Source organism: Syngnathus floridae, chromosome 11 (genome assembly GCF_059516105.1).
Source record: "Syngnathus floridae isolate MCC-2025c chromosome 11, RoL_Sflo_1.0, whole genome shotgun sequence".
Taxonomy (NCBI): Eukaryota; Metazoa; Chordata; class Actinopteri; order Syngnathiformes; family Syngnathidae; genus Syngnathus; species Syngnathus floridae.
The window spans coordinates 5,925,633-5,939,375 of record NC_142423.1 but is presented as its reverse complement, the minus strand read 5'-3'; the positions used below and the strand labels follow the sequence as shown (position 1 = coordinate 5,939,375).

Here is a 13,743-nt window from a genome sequence, read left to right as displayed (position 1 = left end):
CTTGATCCAAAGCAGTCATTATGGGGAAAATCTCATGGTACGCCACTTAACCAAACAATGAGTCAGTGTGGTATTGAACGTGTACCTCACAGTTGCGCCCCCTAAACACTAGGGGCCGCTACTTCCGCCACGTAGCAGTTCTTCCGGAAATTCTTCCGTTCATTTTGAAAAGCAGTTGGGCTAACTGATTAGCTTCCACTTAGCTAGTGTCTAAAACCCAGGATTTAGACTCTCTATTTTAATCCCAAAATGGCACTTTGCGTCTTTGAAGAACAATACGTATGGAGCAAATTAACGGCGTTAAAGTGACGCTAGTTAATTCTGGTAAGATCATTTTTTTAACTAACATATGTTCAGGAAACGGGACAGAAGGCTAAATGTTAGCTACATTTATTGACACGCTTGCAAGGAACGTTTGGCAGGTTTGTAACTGGTCAAAATTACTCTTTTGATCGACTTTATGCAACAGTAGCTATCTGTAGTTTTTAACTTGCATTATTTGATTCGATTTGTTTTACGCACTTTGATGTCGATGTAGAAATTGGGTAATTGTCTAACGTTAATACTGATAATAGTTATCTTTACTATGAAACCGTTTTCTATCAAGCTTTGCATGCTTTGGGTGTTTGTGAGGGCATCCACAAAGTTTCTTTGTTAAGAAAACTACAAAGAAAACCAACTAACAATTCATGTGACCAGAATCAGGTTTGTTCTATGTGGTCAGTGGCTTTCAATGGTTTTTGTCACGTGGCTTTTGGGGATTTCGTTTATACGGGACAGCAACGTGACGCGTACCTAATTTTCACTTATTTTTATTTAGATTCCTCAGAGTTGAAGATGAACTCCTTATCAGCCCAGGCTTCCGCCTCAGGCACGCCATGCAAGGCACTGCCTGGAGAGGGAAATCAGGTACATTGGATCAACACACCAGATTAAAAATGCATCTTTACTTATTATATACATACATAATTGATCCTTTAAAAAAAAAATGTATTCCAGGTCCAACCCAAGGCCCCACTCTTGCAAATACTGCGTATTGCTGGAGCCCAGGAGGATGTCTTCACACTCAAAGAGGTTAGCTGTCAAGTGAAATATTCACTTTAAGAGTAGGGACACTACAGTATTAATCCCAACTATCAAATAGTAATATAATATTCTTGTTCATAAATTAGCACCTCCAATATGTTCAGATTGGGAAAAAAAATCGTAAAATATATTATAATGAATCAAGTATATAGACTGTTAATATAACTTACTTGCAATAATTTGCTCTACTGTCAAGTGTTGCTCTCATAACTTTACAGATGTCCTTTTACATAACAATGTTTTGTAACGTTTTGTGTTTGTGTAGGTAATGCACTACTTGGGCCAGTACATTATGGGAAAGCAGCTCTACGACAAACAGAGGCAGCACATTGTTCACTGCCAGGATGACCCTTTGGGAGAGCTGCTTGAAGTGGAGAGCTTCTCTGTCAAGAACCCAAGGTATATATTTGCAATCGCCTTTTTGTTCAAAATCTAGCCTTTTTTTTTTTATAAATGTATTTTTTCCTTTGTTTTGTGTCTGTTTTTTTGACAGCCCGGTGTATGAAATGCTCAAAAAATATGTCGTCTTTCTTGGTAGTGCTGGTAAGTGACAGAAAAGTGTCAATTACTAATTACTCATTGTCTTATTGATGAAGGTTTTTTTCCCTTTGGTCTTAATTGCAGTTTAACTCTATCTCATTGATTGTCATATCCCCTCATAGTGTAAAGTGTGCTTGTGATGAATGCATGTCTATTTAGGGTCAGGGAAGAAGAATGAGAACGGCATTCTATGCCTTTTGCTACAAATCAACAAAAGAAGGCCTTAGTGAGAGTGCGTGGTGTTCTTGTTTCTGTTACTGTGTCTTATCTGAAATGCAGACGCTGCAGAGAATCTTTCTGTGGGCCATGAGTGTGTTGAGGGCGGAGTGGAAGATCGTGGTCAGGTAAAACTGAAACATGGTGCTTAGAAGAAACGGAGTCCCCGACCTTTCTCGCCTTGCTACACACAACCAGCAACTTGAGTGCAAAGTGCTCATACTGACTAGAGTGACCGGGTGGTCTGTAATTTACAACCTCTGACGTTTTCTTATGAATTCAAAACCAGTACTGTCTTGCCAGTATTCTCCACACATCACACAATATGTTCGATACCCCCCCCCCTACTTTGACTCAACTTTCTCCATTTTGGAAGCATTTTAACAAGTTTTGAAACATATGCTAGCCTGATCCTTCGACAGTTTTGGAGAAATCCGACAATACAAAATGTAAGACTCCAAGAAAGACCTTGGACAAAATATTCACGTGTCCAAAACCACCACTTTACTCCATCATGGAGAGCAAACATTTTGTTCTGTCGTTGACTAAAATTGATGTTATCTTGGGCCAAAGGTAGGAATTTGTTAAAAATGATTAAATTGACCATCTTTGGTCAAATTAATTTTCCGCCAGACAATGACTATACGCATAGTAAGGTATTACCCAAATTGAAACCAAAAGAGTTTCCACTCCAAAGTGTCCACACAAATTAATTTGACAGCAAAGCGAATCTAATAATCTACTCGTCAGATGGTGTGTAGCAAGATGAGGTGCAACGGGCTGCTGTCTTCGTTAGTGTCCTTTTTGTACAGAGTGGCACCGTCTCTGTACAGCCCCATCCTCGGTCTGGTTTGGTGGATGGCCGTGCCGCTTCAGTGCACCCCACCGGCTCCACTGTGGATGGGGGGGCAGAGTCACTGTCTCTGTCTGTCTCAGAGTTCTCTTCTCTGCTTCACAATGGAGGGTCGCAGCTCCCAATCAGAAAGTGGCCTCGTGAGAACCCAAAAACCTCTTCTTCCTTCCCTTTGTGTTTTTCCCCCCTCTCACATCTCCTCTTTGTCTGCTTATTAGTAATGGGCACAGGATGAGCAATGTAATATTGCCTACAGATTAGAAGCTTCACTAACATCTCGTATACGCGTTTTACGCAATCACACAAAATCCTGATTCCTAGCTTATCTTTGTGTAACTTCTCAAATATTCTTTCTTCACTTCCCCTCAAAAATATGACTTGCTTTCATTTCTTCTTTTAAAACTATTGCTACAGGATTGTAACTTCATTCTTTTAGAATGTGAGAGATAGACTAAATAGTAAATACATTTTATATAAAATAGCCTTGAATGAAATAACAGGTCTGTTTTCATTTCACTCATACATGAGTGTGCTCCTGCCTACTTGTTCTTAATTTGTCTTCATTTTTGGTGTCCCGGTTGTCATCAAAATTCTGCCTTGTGTGTCTCCCTTCCGTAATCAGAGGCTTTCATGACAAGGAGCTGCGAATCCTCCAAGTAAACCAGCTGCAGCTTTGTGGTCTAATTTATTTTTTTTCCTCCCACCTCCCCCCTCTCCCCCCCCCCTGTAGATGTTGGTCAAAGCAGGACCAGAGGCTGCCGGTGAAAGGCCTCCCCTGCTGACCTGTTCCCAGAGAAGACCTCGAGATCCCGATGATGGTAAACAAACAGTTTGTGTGCTCGGGAGCGTACGGATACTGTTCAGAGCACTAAAACCAATTTTTTTTCCAAACCCATTCAAGACTCCCTTGAAGGTTTGCCACACACTGCCTGCAAACGACCCAAATTAGATGTCAGTCTTGATGACTGGGACCTCTCTGGCTTGCCCTGGTGGTTTTTGGGCAATCTCCGCAGCAACTACAGCCGCAGGAGCAATGGCTCCACTGATATTCACACCAACCAAGTAAGAACGCCGCCATGGCCGTTTGTCCGTTTTTGAAGAGCACCGAGCCGATTGAGTCAACTGTCTGCCGCACAGGAGGAGGACACAGCCATTGTGTCGGACACCACGGAGGACCTGTGGTTCCTGACGGAAGGCGAGAGTGTGGAGATGAAGGAGGCCGCGCTGGAGGAGAGAAGCGCAGGAGAAGGAGATGCCCAGCTTGTTGAGGAGGATGGGGGAGAAAAGGAGGAGAAGATGGATAGAGAGGTCTTTACCTATTTTCTATTATTTGCCAAAATTTCTTTTGGGAAATGGGAATCTCAAGGCACCACTTGACAGTAGTAGTTGTATTTTACAGATGGATTGTTTTCATTGTGGGTTTCAGATGCAGGAGGAGCCAGATGAAGACTCTCAGTGTCTCAGTGATGACACAGACACCGAGATCTCCACACAGGTTTGGATAACATGCTTTTTTTCCTTTTCATGTTGTTGCAATCATCATTTGAACTAATGAAATAACTGAAATGAAAACTTGAACAAAGAAACTCAGTTTGGAAGGAATAATTAGTGAAATAATACTAAACCTGCTCTAGAAACTAATTAAAAGTGAAATCAACAAGCAAAACTGAAAAATTAAATAGCAGGTATAGAGAAAAATGTACTCTCACCGGCAGGATGCGTGGCAGTGCAGCGAATGCAGGAAGTACAACTCCCCCCTGCAGAGGTACTGCGTCCGCTGCTGGGCCCTGCGCAAGAACTGGTACAAAGACGTGCCCCGACTTGCCCACTCCCTTTCCGTCCCCGACATTCCGGCGTTCAGCTCCCTGAGCGCGCACCGTGATGACGAGGACAGCGACGCGGGTATCGACGTCCCCGACTGCAGCCGCACCGTTTCCGACCCGGTCATTCTGCCCTCCCATGCCACGGCTGACAGACCGCTGCCACACGCCACGACAGCCCGACGCCCTTCCGGCCACAGGGACGAGCAGGCATCAGGCGGGGAGAGTCAGGAGAGTCTGGGCATGGAGGTGGAATGCCCCCCGGAGGCCCTGCTGGAGCCGTGCAAGCTGTGTGGGGTTAGACCTCGCAATGGCAACATAATCCACGGACGCACGGCCCACCTCCTCACCTGCTTCCCTTGTGCCAGGAGGCTCCATAAATTCCAGGCTCCTTGCCCGGGATGCGGAAAGATTATCCAGAAAGTCGTCAAGATATTTGTCGTGTAGAATACCAACGGCGCTCTCATTTGCATGCACTCTGTGTACTATGTGTTTAGCACCATCTTCATTTAGCACTTTGGCACCTCTGAATGACAGACGGAGCCATATTTTGTTTGGTGCCACATTCTCACAAGGTATCAGTAAGAGCAGATATATATTAATTTATGAGAGTGGGCGTGCAGCTATTTTGTGCCCTTATTGTAAAATAAGATCTCTTGAATGGTGCTCTCTGAAAAGAAGTATTTTTTTTTGTTGGTTAGTTTTCCTCACAAATTGCCTGTGCAGAGAAGAATCTAAGACTTTTTTTTCCACCCCTCTTTCCAGTTTGTTTTCAATCTTCCTTGTAGGTCAAGGATGCGAGTCGAAGACAAGGCTGCGGAATGAAATGAAACTACGATGCTCTTACTACAATCGTCTTCCTCCGATTTCCCTTTGTATGTAAGCCAAGAATCTCCAATTACTGTCTAATTGCTCAAAATGATATCAGAAGTTTTAACATTTTCTCCTAGGGCGGCCTTATTTGACCAGACCACCAGTAACCTGAATATGTATTTATTTATGATCATTTTAAATTGAAGGAAAAGCCTGCACGTGTTCTGTTTAAGAGCAGACAAAGTCAAATGTTTTGCAGGCAAAATGCATTTATTGTAGTAAAATCAAAAGGCTTAAGGGGGAGGTTGGGGTTGATAGGAGCTTTTCACTGCCATGTGTGTTTTTCTTTAGATTTTGGTACCATGCCTTTGAATTATTTGTAAGATTCATACTTACATTACTTTTTGAGTGATGATGTTGAGCCTTCTATATAAGCTGTACAGATGTCACCGGGCTTCAGTGAAGTTGATGATTTTTGTCTCCTTGCTTGCGCTTTATTTCTCTGCCTATAGGGGGCGATATATTTTTTGTGGTGATGTGGAGAAGCTGTACATTAGCACTAACAATAAAAAGCAAATGTAGACAGATGCGTGTCCATAGTGATGACAACGCATGGGACAGTGATGCTACCTTTGAGTTTGTAATATGCAAGAAATGAAAATAGCTTGCTGCGTTGTCTCTTGACAAATAAACATCTACAATTTAACACAATGGAGGCAAACTTGTGTTCAAGGCAGTGGCGTGTAAAATTGAAGGGGGCATCCACCCTCTCCCAGTCAACCGAAATATTAAAATGAGCAGTACATCGTCTTTCTGGGCAATACGCAAGTAATGTAAACAAAAAAAATATTGTAGAATAGTTAATCAAAAATTAATATTACATGCTTGATTTTTAATTGCATGCAATCAATTTAATTGTAGTAAACCAAGTTACAAGCTTGAATTTGTCATTTTACTATTATGTATTAATTTACTATAAATTGATTCACAAATTAGTGAGTAAAGAAAATAAACACAATATATTAAAGACATCAAATGTCTGTATGAATGTGTGAACGTGATTGTGACTAATTGAAATTACCGTTGAATCTACTGGCCGTCGACCAGGCCAGAGTGTACCTCATTTCTCATCCCAAAGATACCTGAGCCATGCTGTAGCTCTCCGTCAACCCTAACGAGGACAATCACGATAGAAAATGTATAGATGTTCTTTTTCTATGTCCACTATGATTTGTACAACATGGATAGCTGATAGCATGTTCGTGTGTGTGTGTGAGTGTGTGTGTTTGCACGATGGCCAAAGTTTAAGTCATTATATGACAGGCCAGCTGTCTTGTGTCCTCTCCTCTTTGACTTGTGTGCAGCACCTGTGTCTCTGCTTTCTTTGCTTACTTACTGTTCTGTCCTCCATTGAAGCGCTGTCCATCAAGTGAACCCTGTGACCTCTGCATCTATACATGTATATATGTGTATGTATATATATATATATACACATATATACATACATACACACACACATATATATATATATATATATATATATATATATATATATATATATATATATATATATATATATATATATATATATATATATATATACGCACACACGCACGCACACACACAAAGCAGCTCCAATCGGTGTGGAGGAGTTGTTGTTGCCCTACCACAACTCCCCATCCACATGTCCACGCCGTCAAACACGTCACACAGCATCCATAAAGAATGGCATGCCACTAGTGACTTGGCACCTAGTACAGCTTGGTAATTTGTAGAATGGCACTGCCCGGGGAGTGGGGGATTCTGGATGATTCCATTGCAACACCCTAACACTACCTCCGTTCCAACATCCCAGAATATCTGCACACATTCTCACTCCATAAACTTGTAGGAGGGCAAGTACTCATCACGGCACAACACCAAACAAATGTCAAATAAAAGTGAATACGCAGGTTAATTATACCCCTTCTTCCATCTTGCGGAAGAACATTTAATTGTTCTTTCTGTCACTCTGGGTCACTAACATAGATAGCTGAACAAAGATTCTAAAAATAATTTCTTTTTTGCACCAATTAAATTAAATTGGGCAGTTTTCCAGCGGCACATATGACAATCAGTCACCCACCAAAGGGCTGTTCAGTGAGTGGGAATCACTCGTTTAATGACCTCAAATATATGAGCTTTAAGGAACACACACACACACACACACACACACAGTCCCTCTGTTGTGTCCGACTATTTAGTCGCTCCAGAAACCCGGCCGCTAAATTTGTCCCCCTGCTGAAATGGGAGAGGGTCAGTGGAATCACCCAAAAAAACAAAGATGGAAATGCAGGGCAAGGAACAAAGAGAGAGAGATTTTCAAAATAAAATCTGTATAATTGTTACATTTTTTGGATTTTTTTTACTCTACGGGTAAATGTGTGTTTATATAAATACATCCATATAAGGTGTTATGTTAATGCTTGTTTGAATATCAAGCTGTTGTCATAAACTTGTGCTATGCATGAGCTGCAAAGCATGTTTGTGGGAAGTGGGTTACTAACGCGTGTGCGTGTTTGTGTCTGTGTGCGTATGTGTGTTTCTTTCCTATGTGCTGATGCCTTGCAACGAGTGGCATGCCAGGGGAGGGAAGGGCGGCGGATGGTCCGGCGTCCATTCCTGTGACTTAACCTGACACCACTTGCACTAAGACTGCGACAGCTGCGCATGCACATGCCGCCCATTCTGTTTGTTGTCGGGATTACTGTGCGATAAAAGCACCAGTGAGCAGCAGCACGGCCGGGATACACAACTACTGTTTCCTCCCTGACTTCCAAAGCTTTCTCCAGGCCTCCAGAGCCTTGTGAAAACACAGGTGGGCCACTTCATTCGAAAAGGCAATGAATGGGAGTATTCTCCCTTTAATCAACCGAGCCATGGTACAGTAGAAGCACGTCGCCTTTAGACATCAGTCAAACGGGACAGCTTATATAAGCGGTCATAACTCAACACAAATACCGGACGGCGCGACTGGAGACGCGCAGGAATGATGTTTCTCTTGTCATTGTGACCTGAAAGAGAAACATTTGCATAATGTGAGATACTGTACGTGTCAGCTTCCCAATGACCTTGAACAGGGCAAGAAGTGGCTCTGTCATTTTAATTCAAAAGAATGCAATCCCACAATATTTCAAAAATGTTCCGCCATTGTAATTAAACAAATGAGGCCTTCGTCTATACCAGACTTGGATGTCGCAACAGTAGGTTTTATCCACCTTTACTTGGCACTCCTTTCGTTTTGTTATTTTATTCTCCACTTCCATGTATGAGATTTTCTGACAGTGCTCACATGACAGGCATGCAGGTCGGTGATGATCTTGAGGTTAACCTGGGGGTAGAAGTTGTGGGGGTACTAATACTTCTCCTTTCCTCCCCCTGCCATCCTCCTGCTCAGCTGTCCTGCAATGTGCTGTTTCTTGTCACTGAGGAGAAGTGAAACAGTGTTGCTCGTGACAGGGCAATCCGAGGTACCCACCACCCACACACGCACAAACACACTACCCTACCAATATATCCAGTATATTACATTTACAATACTGTAATCTGATGTACAATAACACAAACCAGCTCATATCTGTTTGACTTGCACTATGTCAGTGAGACTGAATTTCTTTATTTCACAAATAACGTAATTTATTCCTAAAGCACATAATTTAATTTACTATTATTTATAATGCATTTTGGGAAATTTTCTGCTGAGGGTTACTGTCAAATTAAACTATATATACATTCTTTATCTTTTACAAAAAATGAAAAATATTACTGCTGTACCGAGTAGCCAAGAGAGGAGCTGATCCTATCGTACAATATATCCATCTGTCTTATACTGCCCCCAGGTGGTCAAAGCGTGCCAACCAGAATGACTGGCACCCAAAGGAAAAATTGTGACAAAAATAATTTAATTATGTTTAATAGTTTTTCATAATGTCATTAGTGTGTACTCAATACCATTAGATAGAGCTATTTTCCCTCATGAATAAACACATTACATTTTTTAATAACAACAATTATTCCAACGGGTAAAGCAATCACTACGTCTGGTTTGATTCATTCACTGTGTGCAAAGTAAACAGTAAAAAAAACAGCCCCCCAACACCCCCGCTCCGATTTATTGCATGTCAAGTGTTCACTTGAAAACTGCTGAGGAGGGATTTAACCTCGCAAAAGGCACAAGTGTGCCAACCCGACACACCAAAACACACGCACACACGTCCGTCGTTGTGCTGACAATGGGTTAAGATATGAGACGCGTATGAGTGACTGAGACTCCTGTCGGACCAACACAGGCGTCTTTGTGCTCCCTCCACCATCAGTGGCCATCCATCACAGATTAACCTGACAGGCCACTGCAGCTCTGCCTCAAGCCTGAACCAGATGAGAACACGAGCTGCGAGAGGCGAGAAACCGCTCGAACTTTTGCCCGTCATTTTATGCCACTGACGGAGATTTTATTTGCCATTGGAGGTTGCAGATTTAACAACCGATACAGCCAATAAGATTCAGTGAATGTCAAGCGTAATAAAGCAACTGCTATTTATGTTACTTGGCCGTTCCTAATAAGAACATGATAGATTTGAAGGATATGTGACTCGGGCAAGTGAGGCCATGACATGTTGGTTCATTTTCCTAGTTTATGCTGTGTCAGTTTCAGGTTCCAAGCAAATGAAATTTCTGATGATGGCTTTTAAGAAATAATTGTGATTACACTTGAGATCAAAGTTAGGAATAAGAATAAGAATGAGAATGAGACTTTATTTAGAAACAATTCTTTTAACCAAAGCCGGAATATCTAATACCTAAGTCTTCTCGATATTGATTGTAAAATGGCAATACTCCATGTCAATCAATCAATCAATCAATCAATCAATCAATCAATCAATCAATCAATCAATCAATCAATCAATCAATCTTTTTATGATGTTGAGGTCAGAAATTTTACAAAGCAAGTAGTACTAGGATGGAAATAGGAAGTGGAGATGGAAAGTTTGTAAAAATAATTACCCTTAGGTATAGTCCAGCAAAAGTACAACAATGAAGTTTTTATACTTTGTTACTTTCCACCACAAATCACGCCTCTGTATTAGATATAAAAGGCTAAGTGACTACTGACATTTGGAATGAGTCCACTCTCCCAGTGAGTGTGTGTGTTTTGGCTGTGTGTCCATGCCAGCGGAAGCTAGTCTGAATTAGCCAGTGAGCCATGAGGTCAGATATCTCCTGGAAGGATCAACTCTCGATAGTGGCAGGAGGAGGTCAGGACAAGGAAGAACATTTCCACCTCTGCATGTTCATTTCATGACTCTTCCCGGATCTCCCGGAGTAAGAGGAGCAGGTGACAACTCCACGTTGAGCTCTGTCGGTTCCTGCACGGGCTTGTCTGCTTCTCTCAAGGTCACGACAACGTCACACTAAGCGAGCAAAAGCAAGACCCAATTATATTTTTATGCGGTTTAGCATTGTTTGAGATTGTTTTCATCATGAAGTTATCATAGTTTTTAATTTTTCAGATTTTTTGTTTTAATTCGGTTAGTTTGAATTTGTTTTTAGAGCGGGTTTGTTAGTTTTTATTTGTAGTTTGGATATTTTTTTTGCCATTGTTTTAGTTTAGCTCAGTGGTAGCTAATCACTTTTCTGCCACCCAAAGATAACCTGGCACTAATTATTAACAAACAGATTGTCTATTCTGTGCTAACCTGGTCGATCATTCTGATGTCCTGGCCCAAAGTGAAGGATTCATTTGTGACCTAGTTTTTGGAAAACGTCAATCCTCATCTTCATTTCCTCCATATAAACAACTCTGAGTCAAACAAGTTTTTGTCATTTGGTCCAAGTGACAGCTGCCAGCTCCAGACTGTCCATCTCCAACTCAGCGCCCCTATTGTGCAGGACTTCATGTTTAGTGTTATGGATGGAGACGTGAGGCAAGGATTAGCTCATTAAGACGGACAACTTTGATGCACGGTTCTCTTTCCCATTTCCCCAGCAACTCGATCATATGTTGGGCTCTTGAGACACACGCAAGCAAAAGGACCCCCACTTAACTCACACACGCATAGACACACACGCACGGGCCTAGAAAGCTCCAGAGATCAGGCCCTGACTGAGATATGAAGCATAGATGTGCAGCAACAGCTAAACGTCGTGTCAGGTTTCTGGGGGCTCGTGCTAAATTTAACCCGGTGATCCTGCAGCAGGCAGAGGGGTTTAAATGCCAGCCTACAGTTGCTCCACACCAGTTGTTCCCCACACGTCTTCCACTCATCACAAACACAGGCCAAGGACGAAGGCAGGCAGGCACGCACGCGTACACTCCGACACACACGCTCCAGGCGCAGGACTTGAACACTAGCTCGAACGGTTCCGAGGGAAGCCAAGGATCCTCACACATCACAACGTTGTTCAATATGGAGCTTTTCGAGACCAACCCGTACTTCTTCCCAGACCAACGCTTTTACGAAGGAGGAGACAACTACTTCCCCACTCGTCTGCCCGGGGCGTACGACCAAGCCGGCTTCCAGGACAAGAATTCCGTCATGGGCTTGTGCGGGACTCTCTCCGGGGGTGTCGGGGTGATTCAAACGGAGGAAAAACCTTCACCGTCCGGCCTGTCGTCCCATTCCGAGCCCCACTGCCCGGGTCAGTGCCTGCCGTGGGCCTGTAAGCTGTGCAAACGGAAGACGGTGACCATGGACCGCAGGAGAGCGGCCACGCTGAGGGAAAAGAGACGCCTGAAGAAGGTCAACGAGGCTTTTGACGCTCTGAAGAGGAGCACCCTGATGAACCCCAACCAGAGGCTGCCCAAAGTGGAGATTTTGAGGAGTGCCATTCAGTACATTGAAAGGCTTCAGGCCCTGGTCTCCTCCTTCAACCAGCAGGACACCGAGATGGGGCACTATCGGGCCGGACAGAACCAGCCTCGAGTAAGTAGCACAGAAAGGGAATGTTACGATCCAAACTGAACGACAAAGTGAAGGATGAGTCACGTAATGGAATATGACATCACAGTTCTAAATTATTCTCTTGATTCATGTTGAGAGGACTTTCAAAACCTTGGAGATTTGGTGTCAGTTAAAAGTTGAAAAAATGTTAAACTCATCATCTCCTTTTGCCTTCGTGTGAGGTCTCGTGCGTGTGTGTGGCTCCGGTGTTTCTGTACTGGTGCGCTGTGTCATTACACTGTGACTGACAGCGACTTCTGCTTGTTCTCGTCTCCATGGCAACAGGTGTCGTCGTCAAGCGAACCCAGTTCGGGCAGCACCTGCTGCAGTAGCCCCGAGTGGAGCAGCACCCCGGAGCAGTGCACGCAAAGCTACAGCAGCGAGGGTGAGTCCAATTCATGCCAAAACACACACACACACAAACACACACACACGGAAAACGGGCTTTATGGGGACCTCCTGATTTTTAGGCTTCAAACCCCAAGACACTCAAACAAATGCTTACTCACATTTATTTGACTCTCCCCAGATCTTCTGAGTGCTGCCGATTCTCCCGAGCAGACCACCATTCAGACCCTGAGCTCCATTGTGGAGGGCATGGCCGCAGCGAACGCGGCAGTGACCTTTCCTATGGATATTCCCAAATAAGAACTTCCACAGAGCAGATCCAGAGGAAGAACCCTGTGCCTCAGATACAAAGCTATGAGACGATTGGAAAAAGCGGGCTGTTATTTTCATATTTAACTCACATCTCACCTTGATGGTTACTAATGTTTCAAAGGGTCTGCTAGACAAAATGAATTCCACCTTTGGCCTTATTTCCTTTATTCCCTGCCTTAAACCACAGTCCAAGTTGGAAGCCTGCAGTTGAAAAGACTTTGCATGAACAAGGCCTAGTTTCTCTCCTTACTTAATTTAAGCTTTCCTTTTCCAAACCTTTCCTTGATCTTTCATTCTTGTTTTGTGTGTGTTTTTATGCAAACAAAGAACCATGATTTTATTTGCGGGGCCAACTTGTACCATGGCAGTTTTGACCAAGATCTGCTTAATGTTAAACTGGTTACAAATGCCAGTGATGTAAATATGTTCCCTTTTCTACAGAGTGGTTTTGCCAGTTTATTTTGTATTTTTTTTTTTGCTAATTTATTTTTGACTTTTATAACTAAGATTGTTGTGTATTTTAGATGTTTGGAAATGTTACGTTTCCTGACCAGTCCTTGCAATAAAGACCATTTTGAATACAACAAATGTAGTATTGATTGATACAGCAGAACTACTGAGGCCAAACATGGATTTTTTTTCCCCTTTGCATTACAAAAATAAACTAGAATCACAATAGGATATAAGAGAACTAATTTGTTTCGAGGTCAAACTGTAACGATCAGGAAACATGTAGTATGAGCCATTTTTGCATTGATGTAATTCACCTCCATGC

The 13,743-nt window shown here is 42.8% G+C and overlaps 2 protein-coding genes across 2 annotated transcripts; both read left to right on the top strand.

Moving 5' to 3' along the window:
• Positions 1–142: 142 nt before the first annotated feature.
• On the top strand, positions 143–5,913 carry mdm4 (MDM4 regulator of p53). Its single transcript, XM_088389403.1, has 11 exons — positions 143–324; positions 821–909; positions 1,000–1,074; positions 1,352–1,485; positions 1,580–1,629; positions 1,906–1,970; positions 3,426–3,513; positions 3,597–3,757; positions 3,833–4,003; positions 4,122–4,190; positions 4,411–5,913. Exons 1-11 carry the CDS (start codon positions 282–284, stop codon positions 4,960–4,962), a joined length of 1,497 nt encoding a protein of 498 aa, XP_088245529.1. The 5' UTR covers positions 143–281; the 3' UTR covers positions 4,963–5,913.
• Positions 5,914–11,176: 5,263 nt separating this feature from the next.
• Positions 11,177–13,556, top strand: myog (myogenin). The gene is made up of 3 exons (XM_088389404.1): positions 11,177–12,290; positions 12,594–12,693; positions 12,838–13,556. The coding sequence occupies exons 1-3, from the start codon at positions 11,478–11,480 to the stop codon at positions 12,954–12,956; spliced, it is 1,032 nt and encodes a 343-aa protein (XP_088245530.1). The 5' UTR covers positions 11,177–11,477; the 3' UTR covers positions 12,957–13,556.
• Positions 13,557–13,743: the final 187 nt, after the last annotated feature.